This window comes from Mixophyes fleayi, chromosome 5 (assembly GCF_038048845.1).
Source record: "Mixophyes fleayi isolate aMixFle1 chromosome 5, aMixFle1.hap1, whole genome shotgun sequence".
Classification (NCBI taxonomy): domain Eukaryota; kingdom Metazoa; phylum Chordata; class Amphibia; order Anura; family Limnodynastidae; genus Mixophyes; species Mixophyes fleayi.
In genome coordinates this window covers 164,344,915-164,367,000 of record NC_134406.1, presented here as the reverse complement: position 1 = coordinate 164,367,000, position 22,086 = coordinate 164,344,915, and the positions used below count along the sequence as shown (strand labels likewise).

At 39.3% G+C, this 22,086-nt stretch overlaps 1 protein-coding gene across 1 annotated transcript in view; it reads right to left on the bottom strand.

Moving 5' to 3' along the window:
* TNFRSF11A (TNF receptor superfamily member 11a) overlaps positions 1-22,086 on the bottom strand; it is a 78,528-nt gene that overhangs the window by 10,463 nt on the left and 45,979 nt on the right. Inside the window, exons 2-5 of the mRNA XM_075212948.1 lie at positions 11,586-11,670; positions 8,611-8,736; positions 5,420-5,563; positions 1,996-2,089 (exon numbers count right to left, since the gene is read on the bottom strand). Coding sequence (XP_075069049.1) covers positions 1,996-2,089; positions 5,420-5,563; positions 8,611-8,736; positions 11,586-11,670 — 449 coding nt within the window. The remainder of the gene's footprint in view (positions 1-1,995; positions 2,090-5,419; positions 5,564-8,610; positions 8,737-11,585; positions 11,671-22,086) is intronic.

Below are 22,086 nucleotides of genomic sequence, written 5' to 3'. Positions count from 1 at the left end.
ACTTGTGTCATTCTCAAAACTTTTGGCCATGACTGTTTCGCAGAAGTCAGAATCAGATAGGCAGAGGCTAATGCAGAGTAGTCCTGCACTTGTCTGATGGCAGTGGACAGCTCACAGTAACAGGTAGTGAGCAACTAGAATGTATTTGGCAGAACAGGCTGGGGTTAGAAGTAGAGGAAAGAGAAAAGTCTTTTAAACAAGCCAAGGGTCAAAGCAAGTAGAGATATGAGAGCAAATCCCTTTAACAAAGCCAAGAGTCAGCAGTGGAGGAGACAGTAGAATCCTTAGAACAATCCAGATCAAATATACAGAACAGATCAGAATACAAGGCACAGTAGGCCGAGCAGGATAAATCACTAGTATTCGTATGCTGCCAGTAAGAGGTTTATAAAAGGCAGCAAGCTCCAATCAGAACTGCAGGATAATTTGCAGCATGGGTTTGGTGAGTAATAGCACAGCTGTCAGACTGGAGCTGAAAAGATGCTTGATGATAGGATTGATCATACACATGGTTGCAGCACTAATGCACATCTGACAGCTCATACAAACAGGAGAGATCCTACTTCTTAAAACTTTGCAAACTGAGTTGATTGGAAAATAAGTACATTTTTTCATCCGAATCTGACCACCTATGGAAATGTAGATAGTTGTGTATATGTGTTGCTATTGGGAAAGTTTATTGCAATATATTAGTCACACTAACTCCCCACTGTATGGGATAGGTCTACAGATAGCAAGTTAATGATTTATAGGATTTTAATTAAATTTGAAGTCTAGTTTAATGGATACAATACCCATTGGTATAGGACTATCCCGGGGCTTAACCAGGTGAGGTATCCTCAAGTGACTTCTGAAGTCTACCAAACATAGTCTGCACTGATTGTGCTTATAGATGGATGTACACACACCTGATTGTTTCCAGCATTTTGGTCCAGCAGAAACCACAAACTCTGGCCAGTCTCAAACCTAATAACAGTTTACATTGCATGGGTTGGATCTATTGTATCACTACCTATCCCACCGTACTAGGTTTCGTTGTAAAATTCCCCAACAAAGGGATGATAATGGCCAGCCTTATGTAGGGGAACTTGGACTAGGTTATGGGCCCACCGTGCACCCCCATTTGAAATCCCATTGAGACTCTCTGCTGAGTTGGTCCTTGGAGACAATAACAGGTAAACAAAAGGTAGTATTGAAACAGAATACCTGAGTGTCTTTTTAGAAATTTTATTACGCATATGGGTTCAACTCAGTATCAGCCCCAATGACTTGCTAGATTAATAGGTTCACTAAAGCCACTAAACTTTATTTATGAATTTATTTTACTTTTATTTTATTTTAAGGGGTGGAGAAACACGTCAGTGACGCCAACGAACTCATGAAAATCTTATTGCCCCTCTGTTTACCCGAGATCCTTTATAGTTACTCCAAACAGCTTTGACAATCCATTCGGCTTCTACAGACAGTTCCCCCCTTTGGATCGGGGGATTGCTTTTCGGTGGTGTATTAACAGGAGCGACACAGTATGCTGCACATACGGAGGTGCACATCACATTTCAATTGTGCTGGGGACCTGTCCCTCCATCAGTGGAGAAATCAAACTGCAGCTAAGTACCACTGGGACCATCATTTTCAAATTGGGAAGCATATTTATAAAACTGTTTTTCAGCCACTATCTGATTGCCTTGGGGCTAATTTATGTGAAATAATTACCCCAAAATGAAGAAGACTGTGGACAATAAGCAAATTTATATGCTGGATGCAAGTTATTGATGCTTATATGTGCTTATGAGAAGTAATTTAACAATTGTTGAGCCTTATGAATTATTTTAATACATTTGTTATTTTTATTTATTTGTCAGTGCTCTCATAATTTTATTATTTTTCATTATCTAGACACAAAAAATAACAGCCTTAATCACAATCTTTTGCTTAACATATTGTTGTTATGATAATTATATACTTAGAATTACAAATACAATGTGAGAGACTTACTTTGTCCAGGGCTTGCACTGCTCTGTTGAAGATGAAGAGTTGGAATAATATCCCGCGTCGCAGGGTGCACACAACGTGTTTTTATTTCGCTGAACTACAGGAAAAGACCAATTACAAATCTTTAGATACATGCTTTAAGGGTAAGGATGCATGGCTGAGAACACATGTGTATTCCCCAATTTGGATTCAATGTTAAACTGATAATAAGATGAATATAAGTACCATGCAAGAGAGACGAAGTCTAAAATAGTACCACATTGTTATATGCAAATAATGCCTTGGTCACAGATCAGTAGTGGCTGTGGTTACCTGTTTCCCAACTGAAATATTGTAGAATTGTTTAATGGTTAATGAATTGGCTAGGGAGAGGTAATGAATTGGCTAGGGAGGGGTAATGAATTGGCTAGGGCAGGGTTGGGTGATGAAATGTATGGTGGGATCATACACTGTCTGGTGAGAGATGATAAAAATGGCTGTGGGGCTCAATTGGCTAGCAGGGAAGGTGATAATATATGTTGCGTGGGGCAGACGTGGATGCTCCCTCTGGCTTCAGCAGTCACTGGAATGCTAAATACTAGACAGATAGGGTTGGTAGATGTTTATATATATATATATATATATATATATATATATATAATATGTTTTAATTGGTCATAATGGGCAGCACGGTGGCTAAGTGGTTAGCACTTCTGCCTCACAGCACTGGGGTCATGAGTTCAATTCCCGACCATGGCCTTATCTGTGAGGAGTTTGTATGTTCTCCCCGTGTTTGCGTGGGTTTCCTCCAGGTGCTCCGGTTTCCTCCCACACTCCAAACACATACTGGTAGGTAATTGGCTGCTAACAAATTGACAATAGTCTGTCTGCCTGTGTGTTAGGGAATTTAGACTGGTGATAATGATAATGGAGCATTGTGTTTGAGTTTGAATGATTCAGAGTTTGTTAACATTTTGCATTATAATACAATTCTTGAACATTTTCAATACAGGACTCTAAGTTTCCAAAAGTCTGCACACGGTCAACAACACTCCAAGAACAAGCAAGAGAGAACATCAGGTAGTCTATGCTGCAAGATCAGGTAGCAGAAAACAGCAGAAATTATCCAAATTTAAAAGTGGAAATTTACTGTAAATGCATTTTAATATATATATATATATATATATATATATATATATATATATATATATATATATATATATATATATATACACACACACACATATATATACACATAAAGAGAAGAAGCGCCAAACATAGTGTAATACCATAAGGTTATAATACATAAATTATGTGCTTTAAAAGCCGCGTACCTTTTGATAAAGTCTTCCTGACGAAACGCGTTAAGGATTAAGGAGGCACCGCTTCTGCTGTCTATTTATGGTCCCCTGCATAAGAAGGATCCTTGGGATATCTGTACTTGAGGACTTGATCAGATAAGCTCTATACCTTATGTTTTAATGTACGGGCATTTATTTGCTTATGCACCCGGATGTGTAATAAAATCTTTTAAATTGATATATGGGCATACTACACTATGTTGTTATCCTTTGAGTTCTAGTGAATTTATGAACCCGTCATCTCCTGAGGAGGACCTGGAATCGGATTGAATTATCAACCAGATAAGCCTGATTTATTTATACATTTGGTATGCAGCTTTTAAAGCACATAATTTATGTATTATAACTTTATGGTATTACACTATGTTTGGCGCTTCTTCTCTTATGTTCATTTAGGTTGTCTGCATCGGCAATTGGTGCATGTGGAGTTGGAGCAGCATACTGTATGTGTATATATATTTGAGCACTTTAAGCACTTTTTTGGTGCTATACACTGAGCGCCTTTTTGGTCTAAATCACTAATATATATATATATATATATATATATATATATATATATATACACACACACATACACACACACACACAGTGGTCGAAGTGAGACAGTATACGATGGTATGTCCTACCGCCACTTCTCCATATCATTCTAGCTTTCCCCCGATCGCTTTTGCAATATTAGCAATAATAGTCCAAATGTATCTCCCTAAAGGTACAACACAGAGCACTTAACTGATCTCTGGCCGGCACTACACTGGTTATTTTGCATTAGAAACTGGGGGCACAGAGGTCAATTCTGCTGCTGTACAGAGTGGTGCACACAGGAAAGTGCTACACAAACCTCTTCTACCGGACACTGCACAGACTCCTCTGCAATTGTTATTGCTCCTGATTTCTTCCTATCACTGATTAATCTGTGTGGAGCTGCCCTCCACAGACGTGCCTGCCTGTCAGATTGTCTTTGTAACTATTATCAGCCCTGCAGAGCTGCTTTTGATGAATGTGTATGCCGGGTAAGCCGTGTACTTTGGCTTATGACACTAAGAATTTCTAATGTGCCGGCTGCCCCAAGTTCACAGTATCTATGTTATTCAGAGAGGCTTCTGAGATGGACTGAAAATAGCCTCAGATATGACACTTTTCTTGGTGTATAAACGGGTGAAGTGACTACCAGTAAGTAACTGCTTTGGTTCTCTAAACATTTTGTCAGTGGACATCAATCAGTTGTAATATCCAATATGGATTATAACAGTTGAATGAAGCAGAGATCCTCAGACTGAAATTTTGCCTTCCAGAAACCCTTTTTTTCACATTCTGTTACATTGTATCCAAAATAAGTACAATCTATTCAATATACCACTGATAATTCAGCACTTAAAAATTGCTACTGTTACCAATAAGAAGTTACTACACATATTGTACTGAAAAAAAATGTGTATTTTTCTAACATTATTTTTAAAATTGACCTCTTAAGTTTAATATTTCTAGATTATTTTATACACTTTAGTAAAACTATTATCTATTGTCATTTAATATGTCTGTGTATGTTACAACAGAGTTAAAAAAAAAAAAAAAAAAAAAGGTGCTGGCAATTGTCATTCTTAATACATTGCACACATGTATTTTTTCGTTTAAATATGGGAAAATTCACCTCCTACTGTGCTAAAATAGTATATCTGTGACTGTGAGTTCAAAGTGAGAAAGATACAGTATTCAGTGACAGTTGTCTAGAGCATGTTCATTAGTATTGTATTAAAAATAAAGATAGATGATCACTTCATGACAGGACACAGAAACCTGAGGTGACTTCTCTTAGCTATATATTTTACTATATAGGGTTGCATACATTAGCAGTAGCCTCATGACAAATAAATGAAAACATTTTAGAATTGTAATTACCACTGTAATAAATTAAGTTTTAGTCTACTTAGTTTTTATGTAGTTATATATCTATATATATATATAACTTTTTGCTTTAGTGAAAGCAAGGAAGGTGGACCTGGTTAAGTATGACTTAATAAGCGCCATAATTCAATATAATATTTCCATTAATGACTTTTGATAGACAGACATAACTAATAAATATTCACCTAAGGACTGCACTCCAAATCCAGGGGCACAGTTTCTATTTTCCATGCATATTTCTTGTTTTGTATCAAAGTGGTATCCCTCAGTGCACACACACTCCCGGGGATAGGTAGTGTTCCCATTGTGAAGCACATGCAAGGCTTTCCCTGTTAAAAGAAAAGTTGATTGCTTATAAATATAGAGCTACAAGTCACAGCCAGTTAGTTATACATAAGGTGGATTTCACTAGCCACACATTTCAAAAGTGCAAAAGAAATAAATATATAAAAAAAAAAAAAAATCTTTTTTTTTAAATTAAGCATCCAGTCTTGGTATCCATTTGTTCTGATACCGATTTACACTTAAAGTCCTTAAAAACCAGGAAAATGTGGAGGGACAGTATGTATTTTTAAGCTTATTTTTCCACTTAACAAACACTCAGGTGCATTCTGCGATTCTGGTTTTTGACGAGCATTTGTGCTGACCTACTGAGCTACAGCCTGCTAGATTGTGGTCCATGATAGGAATGCTCATGCAAGAAAAAGCAAAATGTCACTTCAAAGTACTATCTATTATTATTTATGGATCTTCACCTAAATTATTTCATTTTAAACTGATGCAAATTGACATAAATCCTAAAACTGAAGCATATATTTATTTCAGTCCACAATATTTTTGTGGTGAAGGACTGTGACATTATTAGCCCAGCAAGAAAAGTTATAGCCACAAATTAGCATAAGTAACCTCTTGTATAAACTCTCTCTCAAATAGCAATGTTAGAAAGCTCTACAAAAAACACTGGGATTAACACACATAATGCACACTCAGGTTTGTAAATTCACAGTAAGTTACAATAGTTCAAAGTCACTGTAATTTGAACGCAAACTTATTGATAAGTCATTTGAACATACGTTTAACACTACTTCAAGTAGAAAGTTAAAGATGATATATTTCTTCACATTTCAATGCACAATGACTATGTATTTCTTGAATTTGACAGTTAAAATAATTAGTAAATAAACAAGTAGCACAGTGCGAGCCTGATTCATCTTGGAACGCACTTTTTACACAACTTGGGTTTAAAATAATTGGACGTAGCTTACACACAAGTACTTGGATCTGAAGAACAGAGAAACTGTAAAAATGCATTTCTGTACATTATGCACTAATAACTGATTTATATATTTCATGTAAAAAAAGTAATATTTTTAAACTTATATTTGTAATAATGATTATAGTTTTAATAGTTGTAAATTAATTTTATAATTTTCTGCTGTTGCATGCATTTCGCCAGTGGGCCTTTAACGCTCCAGTCCGACAATGTACAATCCTGAGAGTTTAGAAGGGTCAGGCTATTTATTGTTTACTGTAATTGTTTTCAGCTGGCTTTATTTAAGGCCTAACAAGCAAGTCTAGTTTTAAGACCTAAAAAGAAAGTATTAATGAATCAGCTAGAATTGTGTTGAAAGTCTTGCAAATATCATTATCTGCTAAATTCAGCAAATAAATATAACTGACCAATTTACTAAACAGACATTTCTCGTTGTCTTGCTTGAATTTAACAGCTTTCCTTAATTTCCATTTCTTAAAGGTGTTTCTGACAGAGGAAATTTCAAGCTGGAAGCAATTTGATAACATTTTTGTGCATTAAAACACATTGGGCCAGATTCATCAAGTTGCTCATTTTGAGCGCACCGTGCGCTTGTTCAAAAACGCATGTAAATCATACTTTTCCGACTTTCTGACTCTGGGAGGACTTTCTGTGCTCTGGGAGGACAGGTCATGTGACAGGGGTAGGAGGAGGGGGCGTGGTGATGTATTTGCATCACCATAGCTCCATCTCACTAAAAATGCAGGAATCGGCATGGAATAGTGGGGGGGGGGGTTTAATGACACAATTAAGCCCCACCCCTGATATTCAATGCTGTGAATATTGGCATTTTTAGGATCCGGGAGGACTCCCCGAAAATCAGGAGCCTCCCAGAAATTCCGGGAGAGTAGGCAAGTATGATGTGAATTGGCTCTGCGTACTCCCGAATTCAACAAGGAACAGAACTGAAGATATGTGCTCTGATGAATTCAGATTTAGGTCTCCTGTGCTCTACTACACAAAACACAGCAGGGTACATCCAATACCTATGTGGATTATAAATTTGCAACAAAAGAATGCACAGAAAAAAATATTTTCTGCATAAAGTACATTTAATAAGATATTATGCATGCCTACTGAGCATAAAGTACATTTAATAAGATATTATGCATGCCTACTGAGCATAAAGTACATTTAATAAGATATTATGCATGCCTACTGAGCATAAAATACATTTTTACTGGTGCTCCTGATTGCAAATACGTTACAGCATGCATACGAGACTGTCATCTCTACTGATCAGGACTTTGCGATGCACAGAGCTTGATTGAGACGTGGCTGCGCGTGCTCGATTTTGGCACGGCCTTACTGTACATTGGCTACAGCAAAACACCCCTTCCCTGCCCTGAAATCGTAGGCTGTAGTAAGTGTCCTTTGTGTTCGAAGATGGAGTGGCAGCTTTTAATGGCGTATGTCCCGGATCTAGGCATGGGCGCATATATATATCTATTAATAACAAAAATGGATATATGAAGGAAGACCATGGGAAATCTGGAAATTTAATTCTGGAACAAATGAAAACATATCTTCAACACAGCTACAGCGAGAAAAGTCACATCTATTCAGATACAATTGATACATCTAACAGTCTACACTTACAGTTGCTCAGATGTTTAGACACAATGAGGGCTCAATTTAGCTCGAGGTGCCTCTGGAACATTTGTGGAGTCACCTCGCGCCGATGTACTGTCTGGAATCTCCTCTCATTTTGAGTGGAGAATCTTACCACAATTGACGGCAACGTGTGCAGTGCGATGTTTGCTTTTTCCTGGCAATTGAATCTCCTCCAATAAGGGACATTTATGTACCTTCATACAATAGGAGAATGAGATGTCCATTGTAGCCGATTTGAGGCTTGATATCATTTTCTAAACTATGTTTGATAAATGATATTTAAAAATTAATGGGTTGCTATAAGCAACACCAACTTTTTCCTTTGCATCCGATTTAATTAATGCATATAAAAATATCCTTCTAAATGGGCTGTGTTATTTACTTTATCACCTTTACTATGCAATTACAGTTGAATAAATGCAAAGGTAAGGAAGTAAATGGTTCACTTACCTGGATCACACAACATATGAACTGCACATTTGATATCATCATTCCAAACACTCATATACTCATTTGGGCCACATGGACTGCAACTGGTGTTTTTAGCAGAAGTGCACTTGGTAACCATGTGTGTTCCTGGGTTAAAAAAAAGCAAAACAATTTGTACTTAATGTAACTGATTGGACAACTGCTATATACAACATTTTTCGGAAATTGTTAAAGCTACATAAAAACCATTATCTGTCAATGGGCAAAAGTCCTATGGCTGAAGAAAATAGGTGTTATCTCTGGCGATAAGGCTTTGCCTTATACATCAAGGGAGTACTCCTGCCGATAGCACTGCTATCGCTGGCAGTAACCTCTGCCAGCTGTAATATTCGTCAGGGCTCACCAGTATTGCGGTTCTGCTGCAAATCTTTGTTATGTTATCGTCATCTCAGGATGGGGATGACAGAAGATAATAAAAAAAAGGTTTTCTTCTTTGACAAGTTAATAACAATATTTATTTGGAACAGTTGTGTAACAAATAAAATGGCATACTGTAAATTAAGTTCTGGAATCTCACTTTAAGTTTTGCACTCTACATAAAATAACTTCAGCGTTTATGACGTCACTGAACTGGATTGGTCTGTGTCACAACCATTAGGGTCAGAGGGGTACCCATACAGTCTGCTCATGTTGGCACTACCTCCTAGAAGGCACGGAGTGTACCGGAGTGGGAGGTGTTCGCCAGAGGGTCCTGCAAAGGCGCTTGGTCTTCGCAGCTCCCTGACCGCAGGTTGCAGTTCTCCTAGGAGGTGATGAGCTAAACTGTGAAGGGAACCATGACTACAACTGATGATGCTTCGAATGAGGAATACCAGGATGGCTGAGAGATTAGGAGACAGTAGAGCAGTGTGCTGATTAACACAGGAGTCTATTAGCGATGGTAGCAATAACTTGCAGTGCGTTTACCACAAGGATAGTGAAATAGACACAGAGGCTGTGATGATTTGCAGATAGATGTGCTGGAGACTCAGAGAACAGGTAGCAATAATCTGCAGAGCTTTACCACAGGGTATAAATAAATGGTAATGATGATGACGACGACGACAACGACAATGAGGGTAGTGGAGTAGTCACAAAGGCTGTGATGATCTGCGGATAGATGTGCTGGAGACTCAGAGAACAGACAGCAATCAGGAGCCAGGGAACAGGACATCTGAACAGGAGAGTATACCTGAAGATCTGACAACTCGGTAGAGAAGCAGGTGCTTTAAATAGACAGAGCTGACAGGTAATTAGCCAATCAAGAGACTGCAGGAAGTATTGAGCAGACCAGGTGTGTGCCTGCTCAGTTCAGCCCAGCAAGTGAATGCAGAAAGAGGGAAACAGGTGAGAACAGTGACCATAACGCAGGTTTACCTTCTGCAATGTGTGACAGCAGGGCCCTCTTAACAACAATATGGGCCCCCGAGCAAAGCAGTGCACTTGGGCCCCTACCTACAAAACCACTCACAGGAATAAAAATGTTATTATCAATAAAATTAAGTTTATATTTACTGGTACCTGCAACAAAAATCAGTGTTTAAACAGAAAATAACATGCTATACAGCTGTGCCTTGATACATGGGAGAATAGATTTTTTTTCTATTGGGCCCTGCCTATAGGGCCCCTATGCTTGTGGGGCCCCCGGGCAACTGCCCGGCGTGCCCAGGGGGAAAGACGGCCCTGTGTGACAGTCTGTAATGTATCTGCTTGATTATAGATATTTATTAACAAGTAAAATAACATATTCCCACAATCTCACTAATTATCTCCTTGATTCCATAACTTTATACATTGTTGCTCATTAGATAGTATGTAAGTTTAACACGTCCCTAATGTTCAGATATGGCCACATAATCACTTTATTACCCCTAATGTCCCCCATAATCATAATGGGCAAAAGGGCTTAAGACTGCCGACTTTCAGATTCTGTCTCAGAGCATATTGATGCCCAGCACACAGTGTATAATTTTTATAGGTGCCAGTCAGGCCATTGTCCAGGCTGAAATGCTAAAGGTATCACTTACATTTACTATTATACGGTCTCTATATATGTTCTGCAAACACAAAATACAAAGAAATAATCTAAAGTATTGTTTCTCAAACCAGTCCTCAGGACCCACAACAGGGCATGTTTTCCTGGTCATAAGGGAAATAATTATACCACCTGTGGATCTGTTACAATGTGTCAGTAATGAATACACCTGTGCTAAAGCAAGGAGATAGGGAAAAGCTGCACTGTTAGGGGTCCTGAGGACCAGATTTAAGAAACACTGATCTAAATGATCTAGAGGCCTCCACATGCAGGCCTAGTTAGAAGAAACTACAGGAGAATCAAGCATCTGAATGTTAGAGACAACTTGTATGATCGCAGGAGTACTTAGCTTGTGCTACTGTGCATATTAATGTTTTCAAATGAAAGAGAAACTACATCTTGCTTCTTTTTTTTTTTTTTTAAAAAACTTGGGTATCACCTGGGAATTTGGAAACTGTGCTCTCTAAACCATCACCAAGGTCATTAATAAATACAAAGTGGCCCCAACACGAAACCTTGAGGTCTCTCTCTCTCTCCCTCTCTCTCTCTCTCTCCCTCTCTCCCTCTCCCTCTCTCTCCCTACTTTTGAGTACGGAGGAGGCCAGGGCATGTTAGGTTCAATTTTATTAAACAAAAGTATCAAGTCACGTGTAGTGTTCTATGGCTGTACTGCAAGTGATACATAATTTTATTATAATTATATACAATGGTCAGGTCATGTGAGGCAGGTGTAGTGTTTTATTTTTACATACATGTAAACACAATTGTTTTGGGATAACGTCCAGTGTCAGTGTCATCTTTTTGCCGAATTACACTCACCTGCTTGTTAAACAGGCAATCTACCATGCAGTTACTAAACAACAAATGTGGCTACTTAATTTTAAATAAATTCCCTAGCAACCAGTGGTAAGAAAATACATACCTGGCTGACATTTATTGCAGCATTGTCCAGAATTTTCAAACTGCTTCTCTGGGTTGCAACGCAGAGTGTTCTGGTTCTGATGCACCTATAGAAGAAAACATTTATATATATTATTTACATATATGCTTATATCAGCTCATATGTAGATCACAATCATATGTCCACAGACATGTCCAATGTATATTATACACTAGAAGGGCAGTCTGTATTGGTTTTATTTTCTATAAATGATCAGTAAGACCATGTAAAATTGCTTGCTTTTCCAAGATCAAAAGTAAAATGAACAAATAATCAACATAAAACTAAAGAGCTGTTTGCCAAGTGGAGGCATCACCCTGGCACTAACGTAACTGACTGAAAACACTGATATTCACAGCCAGACATTAATATCTAGTGCAGGGTTTCTGAAAAGTGTATTAAACATGATCAACATGCTGCACAACATGAGTTAATGTGAATTCCTGTTTTCTCAATCTCATAATAAGTACCTGAATGGTTATATCATCAACCTTTTACATAACAGTGAATAAGAAACTATTAACATTTGTGAATAAAAATGATATAAACCAAATTACGGATTGACCATACATTATTTTGCTATGGCTGTAAATTAAGGAACGTACATTAATTCAATCACTATACTGAAGATCAATCATTAGTAAGTAAAATACAAATTTAATCACATTTTTATTAAAGCACATGAAATGCAATCAATTACATTTTTCACTCATCAGTCATATTTACTTATTTACTAGAAAAGTGTGTTTGTGGTTTTTAAAAGTCATTTTAATAAGCCACATTGTCAGCCACCACTAACTGCTTCCCTGAGCCAGTGTTTCCCACATCCAATCCTCAAGGGACACAAACAGTGCACGTGTTCCATATCTCCTTGCTTGAGCATAGGTGTATTGATTAGTGACTGACACAGTTTAAAAGATCCATGGGTGCATTGTTAGGGGTTCTGATGACTGGGTTTGGGAAGCTAAAAATTAAGCTAGAGAAGACCAAAGCAATCTTCAAAACATATTCACAGATGCAAACTCCACAAAGTTTAAAAACTCAAAAGGGGTCTATTTAGAAGCACAGTCACCTACGCAACAGACAAAAAGAGACACTAAACTTCGCAAGAAAACACTGTGCGGATATGTATTAGATGAAGCAACTGACACTGTCGCTCACTCAATCGGATGCTTAGAAATGGTCCGTACTTTATTTCACTAGTTTTCTGGCATCTAGTCGGTTGCTAAGCAGCAGCTGCTTAGTTTTGTGTTTATAGCACAAGTGTAGGAGCTAAATAAGTATTATGGGGGCGTTTATTAATCCATCTCTTCCTACCACCAATTATGTTGTTAGTTTAGTCTGACCCAGTGTGTCGCACCCTGTACACCCACATTGTTATTGAACTTTACCCTTGTCTGCCACCTGTCTTTGGACCCTTATCCTCTTGCAGCATGCCAAGGTTTCGCAGATGTCATCTGTAAAGAGGCAGCAGACTATTTACCATCCCTCAATATGTCATATGATGGTACCAATGACTTAATACCTGGGTCTATATTACCTAAGGGTCAATTTGTCACTCCCTGAAATCAAAGCTCTAGAAGTCTAAATAACAACCTGGCACAAGGGTTCATCAGACTCTCTAAGTCTTCATTAAAGCAAGTGTATTTTTTTGTATCTAAGAAGTAGGAAGGACTCTGTCTTGCATTGAGGTTTGAATTCTATCACGGTTATAAACAGATACCCTGTCCCATTAATCCCAGAGCTCTTCGACCAATTTAAAGGAGCAAGTATATTCACTAAAATAGAACTTAGAGGTGCCTATAACTTGTTATGTAGACAGCGATGAGTGAAGGGCAGTGTTTAGCGTTCATACTGGGAACTACAAATACCTGGTCATGTCATTTGGTTTGAGTAACACATCAGCAGTATTCCAAGACCTTATTAACAATATACTCCGATATTACCTAGGAAGATTTGTTGTTGTCTACCTGGATGATATACAAATGTATTCTAAATCCTTGTGGAAATATCGGGCATATGTTTACCATATTGTTCACAAATTAAAAGAGAACCAATGGTTTGCCATATTGGAGAAGTGCGAGTTTGAAATTTTAAACTTCCTTTCTTAGGATATATTATTTCTGCATGGGACTTCTCCAGGCAATTCAAGAATGGGTAAGGACAAGTAACCTAAAAACCCTACAGATGGCTCTTCGTTTTGCCAATTATTATTGCAGATTTATATACTCTATTTCATCATCTCTGTCCCACTTACCCCCCTGAGCATAAAGGAGCTGACCCTGCAACTGCATCCCTTTCAGCAATAAATAAACTGGCCTCCCTCTTTCAAATGAGGGCACCTCTGATTTATTTGAACCCAAGATGGGGGAGATCTGTGTCCTCCTCCTCCATCCCTGGACTTCTTAATTTCTGAAGTGTAGGGGGTTTTTGTTTGGTGATCACATATGACCAGACAATAGCTATTAAGAACATATCTCATTTGAATGAGGGGACTCCCCTCTTCCCAACAAGGGTGCATATGAGTTTCTATGTAGCAGGATGGGGGAGATGACACTTATAGTGCCCTCTCCCTCATCCCCTGGCTCTCCATTATTTTTCTGTTGGTAGTTGTGAGGGGGTAGGGTTAATTAGGTCATCATTAAGCACACCTCTCCATCATCCATCACCTGACATGGCGAGAAAAGAACATGGACTGTGATGGTACCTGTACTGCCATAATCCTTGTTAATCCTTGTTAAATAGGCTTCTGTTTGCCCTATAATAAATACACTATATGGAAAAAAGTATTATGTTAATTATTGTATTGAGGTGTTTCAATCAGACTCGTTGCCAGAGGTGTATAAAATCAAGCACCTAGCAATGCAGTCTCCATTTGCAGACATTTGTGATACAAAATGGTTCGTACTGAAGAGTTCAGTGACTTCAAGTGTGGTACTGTGATAGAATGCCACCTTTTCAATAAAACGGTTTATGTTTAGGAACAACAGCAACTCTGCTACAAAGCGGAAGACCACATAAAATCACAGAGCAGGGTCAACGACTGCTAAGGCGCATGGTGTGTAAAAGTCACCAACGCCCTGCTGATTCCATAGCTGAAGAGTTCCGAACATCCACTGGCATTAATGTAAGCACAAAAATTGTGCGGCGGGAGCTTAATGGAATGGGTTTCCATGGCCGAACAGCTGCATGCAAGTCTCACATCACCAGGACTAATGCCAAGCATCAGACGGAGTGGTGTAAAGCACACCGACACTGGACTGTGTAGCAGTGGAAACGTGTTCTGTGGAGTGACAAATCACGCTTCACTGTTGGCAGTCAGATGAACAAGTCTGGGTTTGGCGGCTGCCGGGAGAACAATACCTGCCTGACTGGATTATGTCAACTGTGAAGTTTGGTGGAGGAGGGATAATGGTATGGGGCTGTTTATTATGGTTTGGGCTAGGCCCCTTTTCTCCAGTGAAGGGCAATCTTAATGCTTCAGCATATCAAGTCATTTTGGACAATGCTATGCTTCCAACTTTGTGGCAACAGTTTCTGGAAGGCACTTTTCTATTCCAACATTACTGTGCCCCAATGAAAAAATCAAGGACTACAAAGACATGGTTTGATGGAAGAATTTGACTGGCCTGCACAGAGCCCTGACCTCAACCTCATTGAACATCATCTTTGCGATGAACTGGAACAGAGATTGCGAGCATCAGTGCGAGCATCCAACATCAGTGCCTGACCTCATAAATGCTTTACAGAATGCATTGGGCACAAACTTCCACAGAAACACTCCAACATCTTGTGGAAAGCCTTCCAAGAAGAGTGGAAGCTGTTATCTCTGCAAAAGGGGACCAACTCCATATTAAAGTATATGAATTCAAAGTTATTACAGTCCCTGTTGATGTAATGGTCAAGCGTCCGAATACTTTTCTCCATATAGTGTATATCCCTTTACCTCTCATTTTCATTGCTCCTTGCAACTGCATTTAGACCATTAGGTATACAGTATTCCCCAATCTTGCACATCATTCAGAGAAACACTGAGCTTCTGCAAAAGCTGTTATATTTTTTTATATTATTATTTATTTATTTATGAGGCTCCACACGTCCCGTAGCGCCAGACACTGAAGCTAGTAAAAAATAGATGAGGTAATACACATATGTAGCACAGAAGAGTGTGAATAGTGCTCTGGGGACTCACACGGAGTGCAGCAAAATACATGACAGGACGCACAAGGGAGTCAGACAGCCAACATACATGGGACAATAGGTAGTGAGGACCCTGGCCATGAGAGCTTTCATTCTAGATGGTGGAGTTGTGAGAAACAGTAGGACTAGTTGGAAGAAAATGGAGATGACAGGCAAAGGAAGAGGAGGTGATGAATTAGATGGTCAGGAGGTGGTAGGATAGTTGAGCTCGAAAAGGTGAGTGATTATTTGAAGGATGAAGGTTGGGGGAGAGTCAAGTGAGGCGGGGTAGGGATTTCCAAAAAATGGGGGTAGCACGGCAGAAGTCTTGGAGGTGAGAATATGGGGAATTAATGAGAGGTGAATTGAGGCGGAGATCAGAAGCGGAGCGAGTGGACGGGTAGGTATGTACCTCGAGACAAGGTCAAAGATGTAAGGTGGAGAAGTGTTGGTAAGGGTTTGCAAGTGAGAGTAAGGAGCTTGAACTGAATTCTGAAATGGATGGGGAGCCAATGAAGGGATTTACGCAGAGCAAAAGCGGAAGAGGAGTGATAGTAAAGGAAGATGAGCTGAGCCTCAGAATTCTGTATGGATTGAAGGTCATACAAGTGAGAGACAGGAAGGCCAGTGAGAAGGAGGTTGCAATAGTCGAGGCGAGAAATGATGAGTGAATGAAACAGGATTTTGGCTGCTCCCTGAGAGAGAATAGGATGGATTTTCATGATGTTACGGAGGAGGAGGTGGCAGGATTTGGTGAGGGACTGGATATGATGGGTAAAGCTGAGGACAGAGTCAAGGGTGACTCCAAGGCAGCAGGCTTGGATGACAGAAGAGAGAGTTATGTTGTCAACCAAGAGGGACAGCAACATTGGTGGGAGGAAAGATGATGAGCTCGGATTTGGAGATGTTGAGTTTGAGGAAGCGATGTGACATCCAGGTAGTTACAGCCGAGAGACTGCTAAATACTTGGGTTAGGAATGCGGGAGAGCGGTCAGGGTAGAAAAGATAGATTTGCATGTCATCAGCATAGAGGTGGTATTGACTGAATAAGTTCACCAAGAGAGATGGTGTAGAGAGAGAAGAACAGAGGACCAAGGACAAAGCCTTGGGGGACTCCAACAGAAAGAGGTAAGGGGGGAGCCGGAAGCAGAGACGCTAAAAGAGCGGCCAGAGAGATATGAGGTAAACCTGGAGAGTGAAGAGTGGCGAGGAGAAGAGAATGATCGACAGTGTCAAAAACAGCATAGAGGTCGAAGAGTGTGAGAAGGGAGAAGTGACCTTTGGACTTGGCTGAGAGCAAATCGTTTGTTACTTTAGCAAGGGCAGGCTCAGTTGAATGAAGAGAATGTAAGACAGACTGGAGATGTTCAAGAAGAGAGTGTGAGGAGAGAAAATGAGTCAGACGATTGAAGAAAAGTCGTTTGACAATTTTAGACGCAAAGGGAAGCAGAGACAAGGGGCGAAAGTTGGAGAGAGATGATGGGTCAAGAGAGGGTTTTTTTGAGAATAGGGGAGATGAGAGCATGTGTGAAGGCCAAGGGGAAGATATCAGTGGAGAGAGACAGGTTAAAGAGGTGATCAAGGTGATGACAAGCATTGAGAGAGAGGGAGTGGAGGAACTTGGAGGGGACAGGGTCAAGAGGACAGATTGTAGAAAAACAGGAGGAGAGAAGAATGAGGACTTGAAAAGTCTGGCTCCAAGGCACAAAGGGATTTATATTGAGACACAATGGCATTTATATTGAGACACAAGGTCAAGGGCAGATACAAAAAGACAGGCAGGGACACCACAAAACAGGCATCAAAAAAGGTTTCTCACTGTGCTGGTCTGTTGTAAATAACACCAACAATGTTTGACCTCCTCCATCAATACACATTTTCCACTGTAAAACATATCAGTATGCTAGCTGATTACTTTAGACAACATCCTGATAGCAGTAAAATTGTAAATTAATTATGGTTCATAGCACAAAAAAATGCTCTTGAGTTCCCAACTGCTACAATATAAAATCATGTAGATAATATTTTTTCCAAATTATTACTTACATCTTTAAAACATGAAATTGAAAACAAGAAGACAATCCAGAAAATGAAAATGAAAATGAAAATTATGATAAAACAAACAAGAGCAATTTTTGCATCTGGGTGCCGTAGGGAAAAAGTATGCAAAGCCAGCTGAATTTGAATAAACTATTCAGCCCTTGGGGTGTGTCCTGATCAGCCATGTGGAAGATGGCAAAGTGTGTTAGCTTATTCCACAGAAAATCCTGTTTGCCAGCCACAAACTGCCAATAATTTACTAATAACACAGGCAGAACTACAGAAAGTTAACGCAAGAAAACAACCAACTTGGTCCAGCTCGCTGTGTCTCAGCAGTGGCTGCTTGTTTCATTGAAATGCGCTAGTATGCTCTTTTTCTGTTGCAGGAAAACAAAGGCGGTTTTCCATTGGGGCAATGCACAACAGAGGCTGTAACAGCCATGTGAATGAGAGAGGGATATTGATATCCTTTGAAGTTCTGGCGATAATGAGACCGGCATTCTATGTACTTTGATGCATGGCATGTACCATTTTGGAGAGAAGGTACCATTACAGCAGAGGTACAATACATTATGTGTGAACCCCCTGGTACTGTATGCAGTTTTGGGATGTCAGAAGCCAAGGTGTAATTATGACATACCCCATTCCTTTACCTCTCCTTAGCTTGGCTTGCTGGTGGGTGAGGGCATTAAAGGACCAGAGGTCCCCCTCATACATGGGTGTTTAATACAATGGGTATGATTCATTAAGGAAAGTAAAGCAAAAAAATTTGTATGTTTTCTCCTGGTTACAATGCAAGGGGTGCATATTAGTTTATTATTTTGCACATAAGTTAAATACTGGCTGTTTTTTCATGCAGCACACAAATACTTTATAGCTTTATTTTACACTTACAATTTAAAGTTGATCTAGGACATGCCCTATCCCAACTATAAATCTGTCCCCACATTTTAAATTTAGCTCCCCTTCCAATGCAACATGGTTTTGCCAAGATACGAATTTACTAATTTTTTTGCTTTCCTTCCTTAATGAATCAGACCCAGGGGTAAATGTATGAACCTCCGGATTCTTCAACTCCGGCGAGTTCAGCGTCTTCAGTGCTTAAATTTAAAGCGGCGCTGCCTTGTAAAGGGAAACTTTCCTTTACAATGCAGCGCCGCTTTAAATTTAAGCGCTGAAGACGCTGAACTCGCCGGAGTTGAAGAATCCGGAGGTTCATACATTTACCCCCCAGTGTCACTTAATTGTGAGCACAGGTGGTGCAGTGTAAAAGTTGAGTGCTAGCCCATCTCTCAAGTCAAACTCTCTCAAGTCCTCACTCCTCCTGCACAGCACTTTAGCACAGCAAGTTGTAATAGTGGCAAGTTACATACCAATGCTTGCTGGGTACAGTAGTTCCATAACTGCTTACAGGATTCAACAGCCTCTCCCTTCTTATCATGTCTGTAGGCACACAGTGGTTAATTTATACAGACTTCTCAACACCATCCCTTAATCCAGGGACTGTCTTCCAACTTGTTACCATCCACTTTCCTCTTTACTGTAACCACCACTCTCCATAGATTTGGAAGAGTCTGATTGATTATAATACACATATATTTTTATTTCTTCATTCACAACTTTCTTTTATCAGTTTTAATATTTCGCCTGTATAATCTTTGGAATAAAAGCTTTTTGCCAATCAATGAGCTAACAAAAGTTGATTTTTAATCAGATAAAATAATAAATTATTATTGGAATGCTTTTTTTATTGAGTGTTTCCAACTCTAGTCTTGATGTTAATAATGTACCCCCTCAATAATAACATTTGGGAATTTACCCTACTATTATGATAATGAGGAAAGTCCAATTCCTTTCATGATTACAATCTTTTTCTGTGGTCCAAGTGAATTAACACAGCTTACAGTTACATGGCACATTAGTTGTGGAGTCTCCTGGTGCCCACAGTTCAATACCCACTTCTTCTAAATAGGGGAATTTTCACTATTTATTTACCTGTCAGCTGAGTACTGCTAACTCTGCAAACTTCTTCTTACCTGTTTAGCCAGGTGGCATTGAATTTTCATTCATTTATAAAACAGCAATTCCAAACAGTGCACACTAGAGGGTGCCCCATCCTTAGAATGTTTTCTTATCTGGAAAATTAGCATCCAATAGCTTATGTTGCCTGCCTGTTTGATATGACTCCCAGAATATGTCAAATGGACAAATGGAAAAATGTAGAAGGGTTGACTAGAATTATATCACCACTTCAAGAGGTGACCCAGAACCATACACCCTTAAAGTACAGATGGTGGTTTTTCAACAATTTGAAACTACACTCATCTTGTGTACAAAGGAAATAAAATCTAACGCATCCTGAAATTGTCAAGCTGCTCCAAATACAAGGGAAAGAGTCACTAAGGCTAGGTACACACTACAGTGTTTTCAGCTGATTATTGGGTCAGTCAGACGACAAACGACTGATTGGCCCTATATCGCAATAGTGTGTACCCTGAAACAATGAACGATTATCGTTCCAAAGCACATGAAATCATTGATTGAGATTTTCAAACTGACTAGAAACTCTTGTTCATCAATGGAACAATGTCGTTCCAATACTGCAGTTTGTATGCACTAACGATCAGGATCTCCATAAAGTTTACACAATCATGATCTTTGCAGCAGATGGTTATGACAGACGAAGAGCACAGATCTGAAGGTAAATCTTGTAAAACGTGTTTAGTGTACACATGAATCGTCATGCTGTTTGGGGCCTTTTTAATCAGTTGTTGGTAAAATCTTTATAGATAACACATTGGGAGAAAATTTCTGTAGTGTGCGCCTAGCCTAAGGTGGAACAAAGGGGCTCTAATTTGCGGGATGATTTCAGCTACACAAGCAACGCCTTGCCAAGGTGCGCACCCAACTCTTGGACCTGCAAGAAAATAGACAGTATCGGTGTAACTTCCTTTTGTTGGTCTCCCTGAGTAGACTGATCCATCCCTAATGTCAACCAAGGTGTCTACTATTATCACCCCCCAACAGAACTTGTTTGGCTAGTACATATATACCTCATTATACGGATATGCTCATGTATCTTCCAAGTTACCTGCCTTGATCTTTAGCTCTTTATTTTTCCAGGTAGTGCATATCATTAATCTCATTCACAATTTGCGTTGTCATCATATTCCTGTATCTCTATCACTGGGGTATCTTTCTGCAAGTCGAGATGAGTGAAGATGGAACTGACCATAGTAGGGTGGGGTGCATAGTATAGAATAATAGAGTGGGATGTGGGGTTGTATTCAGTTTTGCCCTTGTTTTTATAGTTAATTGCACACTATGATATAGTGTTTATTCATATAGGTATAGCAGAACTGACATTAAATCCTAGTCTATTTTATGTACCTGTGTAAAGGATTAATCTATTCTAAAACTGTTGACATAAAGAATTAAGGTCTAAATAGTAAAATGGAACCAGAAAAAAAAGACCCCTGATATTGTGCACCTGCAGGACACCCACCTGCTTTGGAGCAGACTACTGTCTTTCAGTAGAAACTGGATTGGTTAAGTATATCATGCCACTCATTTACAGTATTCTAATGAGGTGTTTATAGGTAAGTTAAATACATTTTGGGACAAAGATGGGCAATATTTCTTTATCTATAGTGCAAAAAATTAATTTCTTCTCCTGTACTGTTGGCAATTTACATACAACACTTCTATCTTATTATCATTATTTATTCATTTATTATTATATATTTATACAGCACCAATCGTATTATGCAGAATTATACAGAGAATATGTAGTCAACCATCAGTCTGTGCCCCATGGGCGCTTATAATATAAATTCCCTACCATACTGTCATGAACTGCATCCTGCCTGTAGTACCACTGTGGTACTCAGACTGCTCTCTTACCTGCCAGAGCTGCCTCATTACTCCGGGATGCTTAACACCTACCTCTGGCCTATAAAAGACTGCTTGTCTCTGCAGTCTTGGCCAAATCATCTGTTGCCATTACCTGTGTTCTATCCTGATTGATCCCCTGGTATTGACCTCTGCTCGTCCAACCTCTTCCTGTGACCCCTGACTTGGCTTGTCTGTGACTCTGTACCTGCTTTCAGCTCTTCAGTGTTTCTGCATCATCTTGCTGCAGAGTATTACCACCAATACCTAGTTTCAGCTCCCCAGTGTTACAGAGGACTAACCTGTTACAGATTGTTACTAGCAGTCTCCACTACTTCATAGTAAAGCCCTGCAGATCATCGCATCCTGTGCC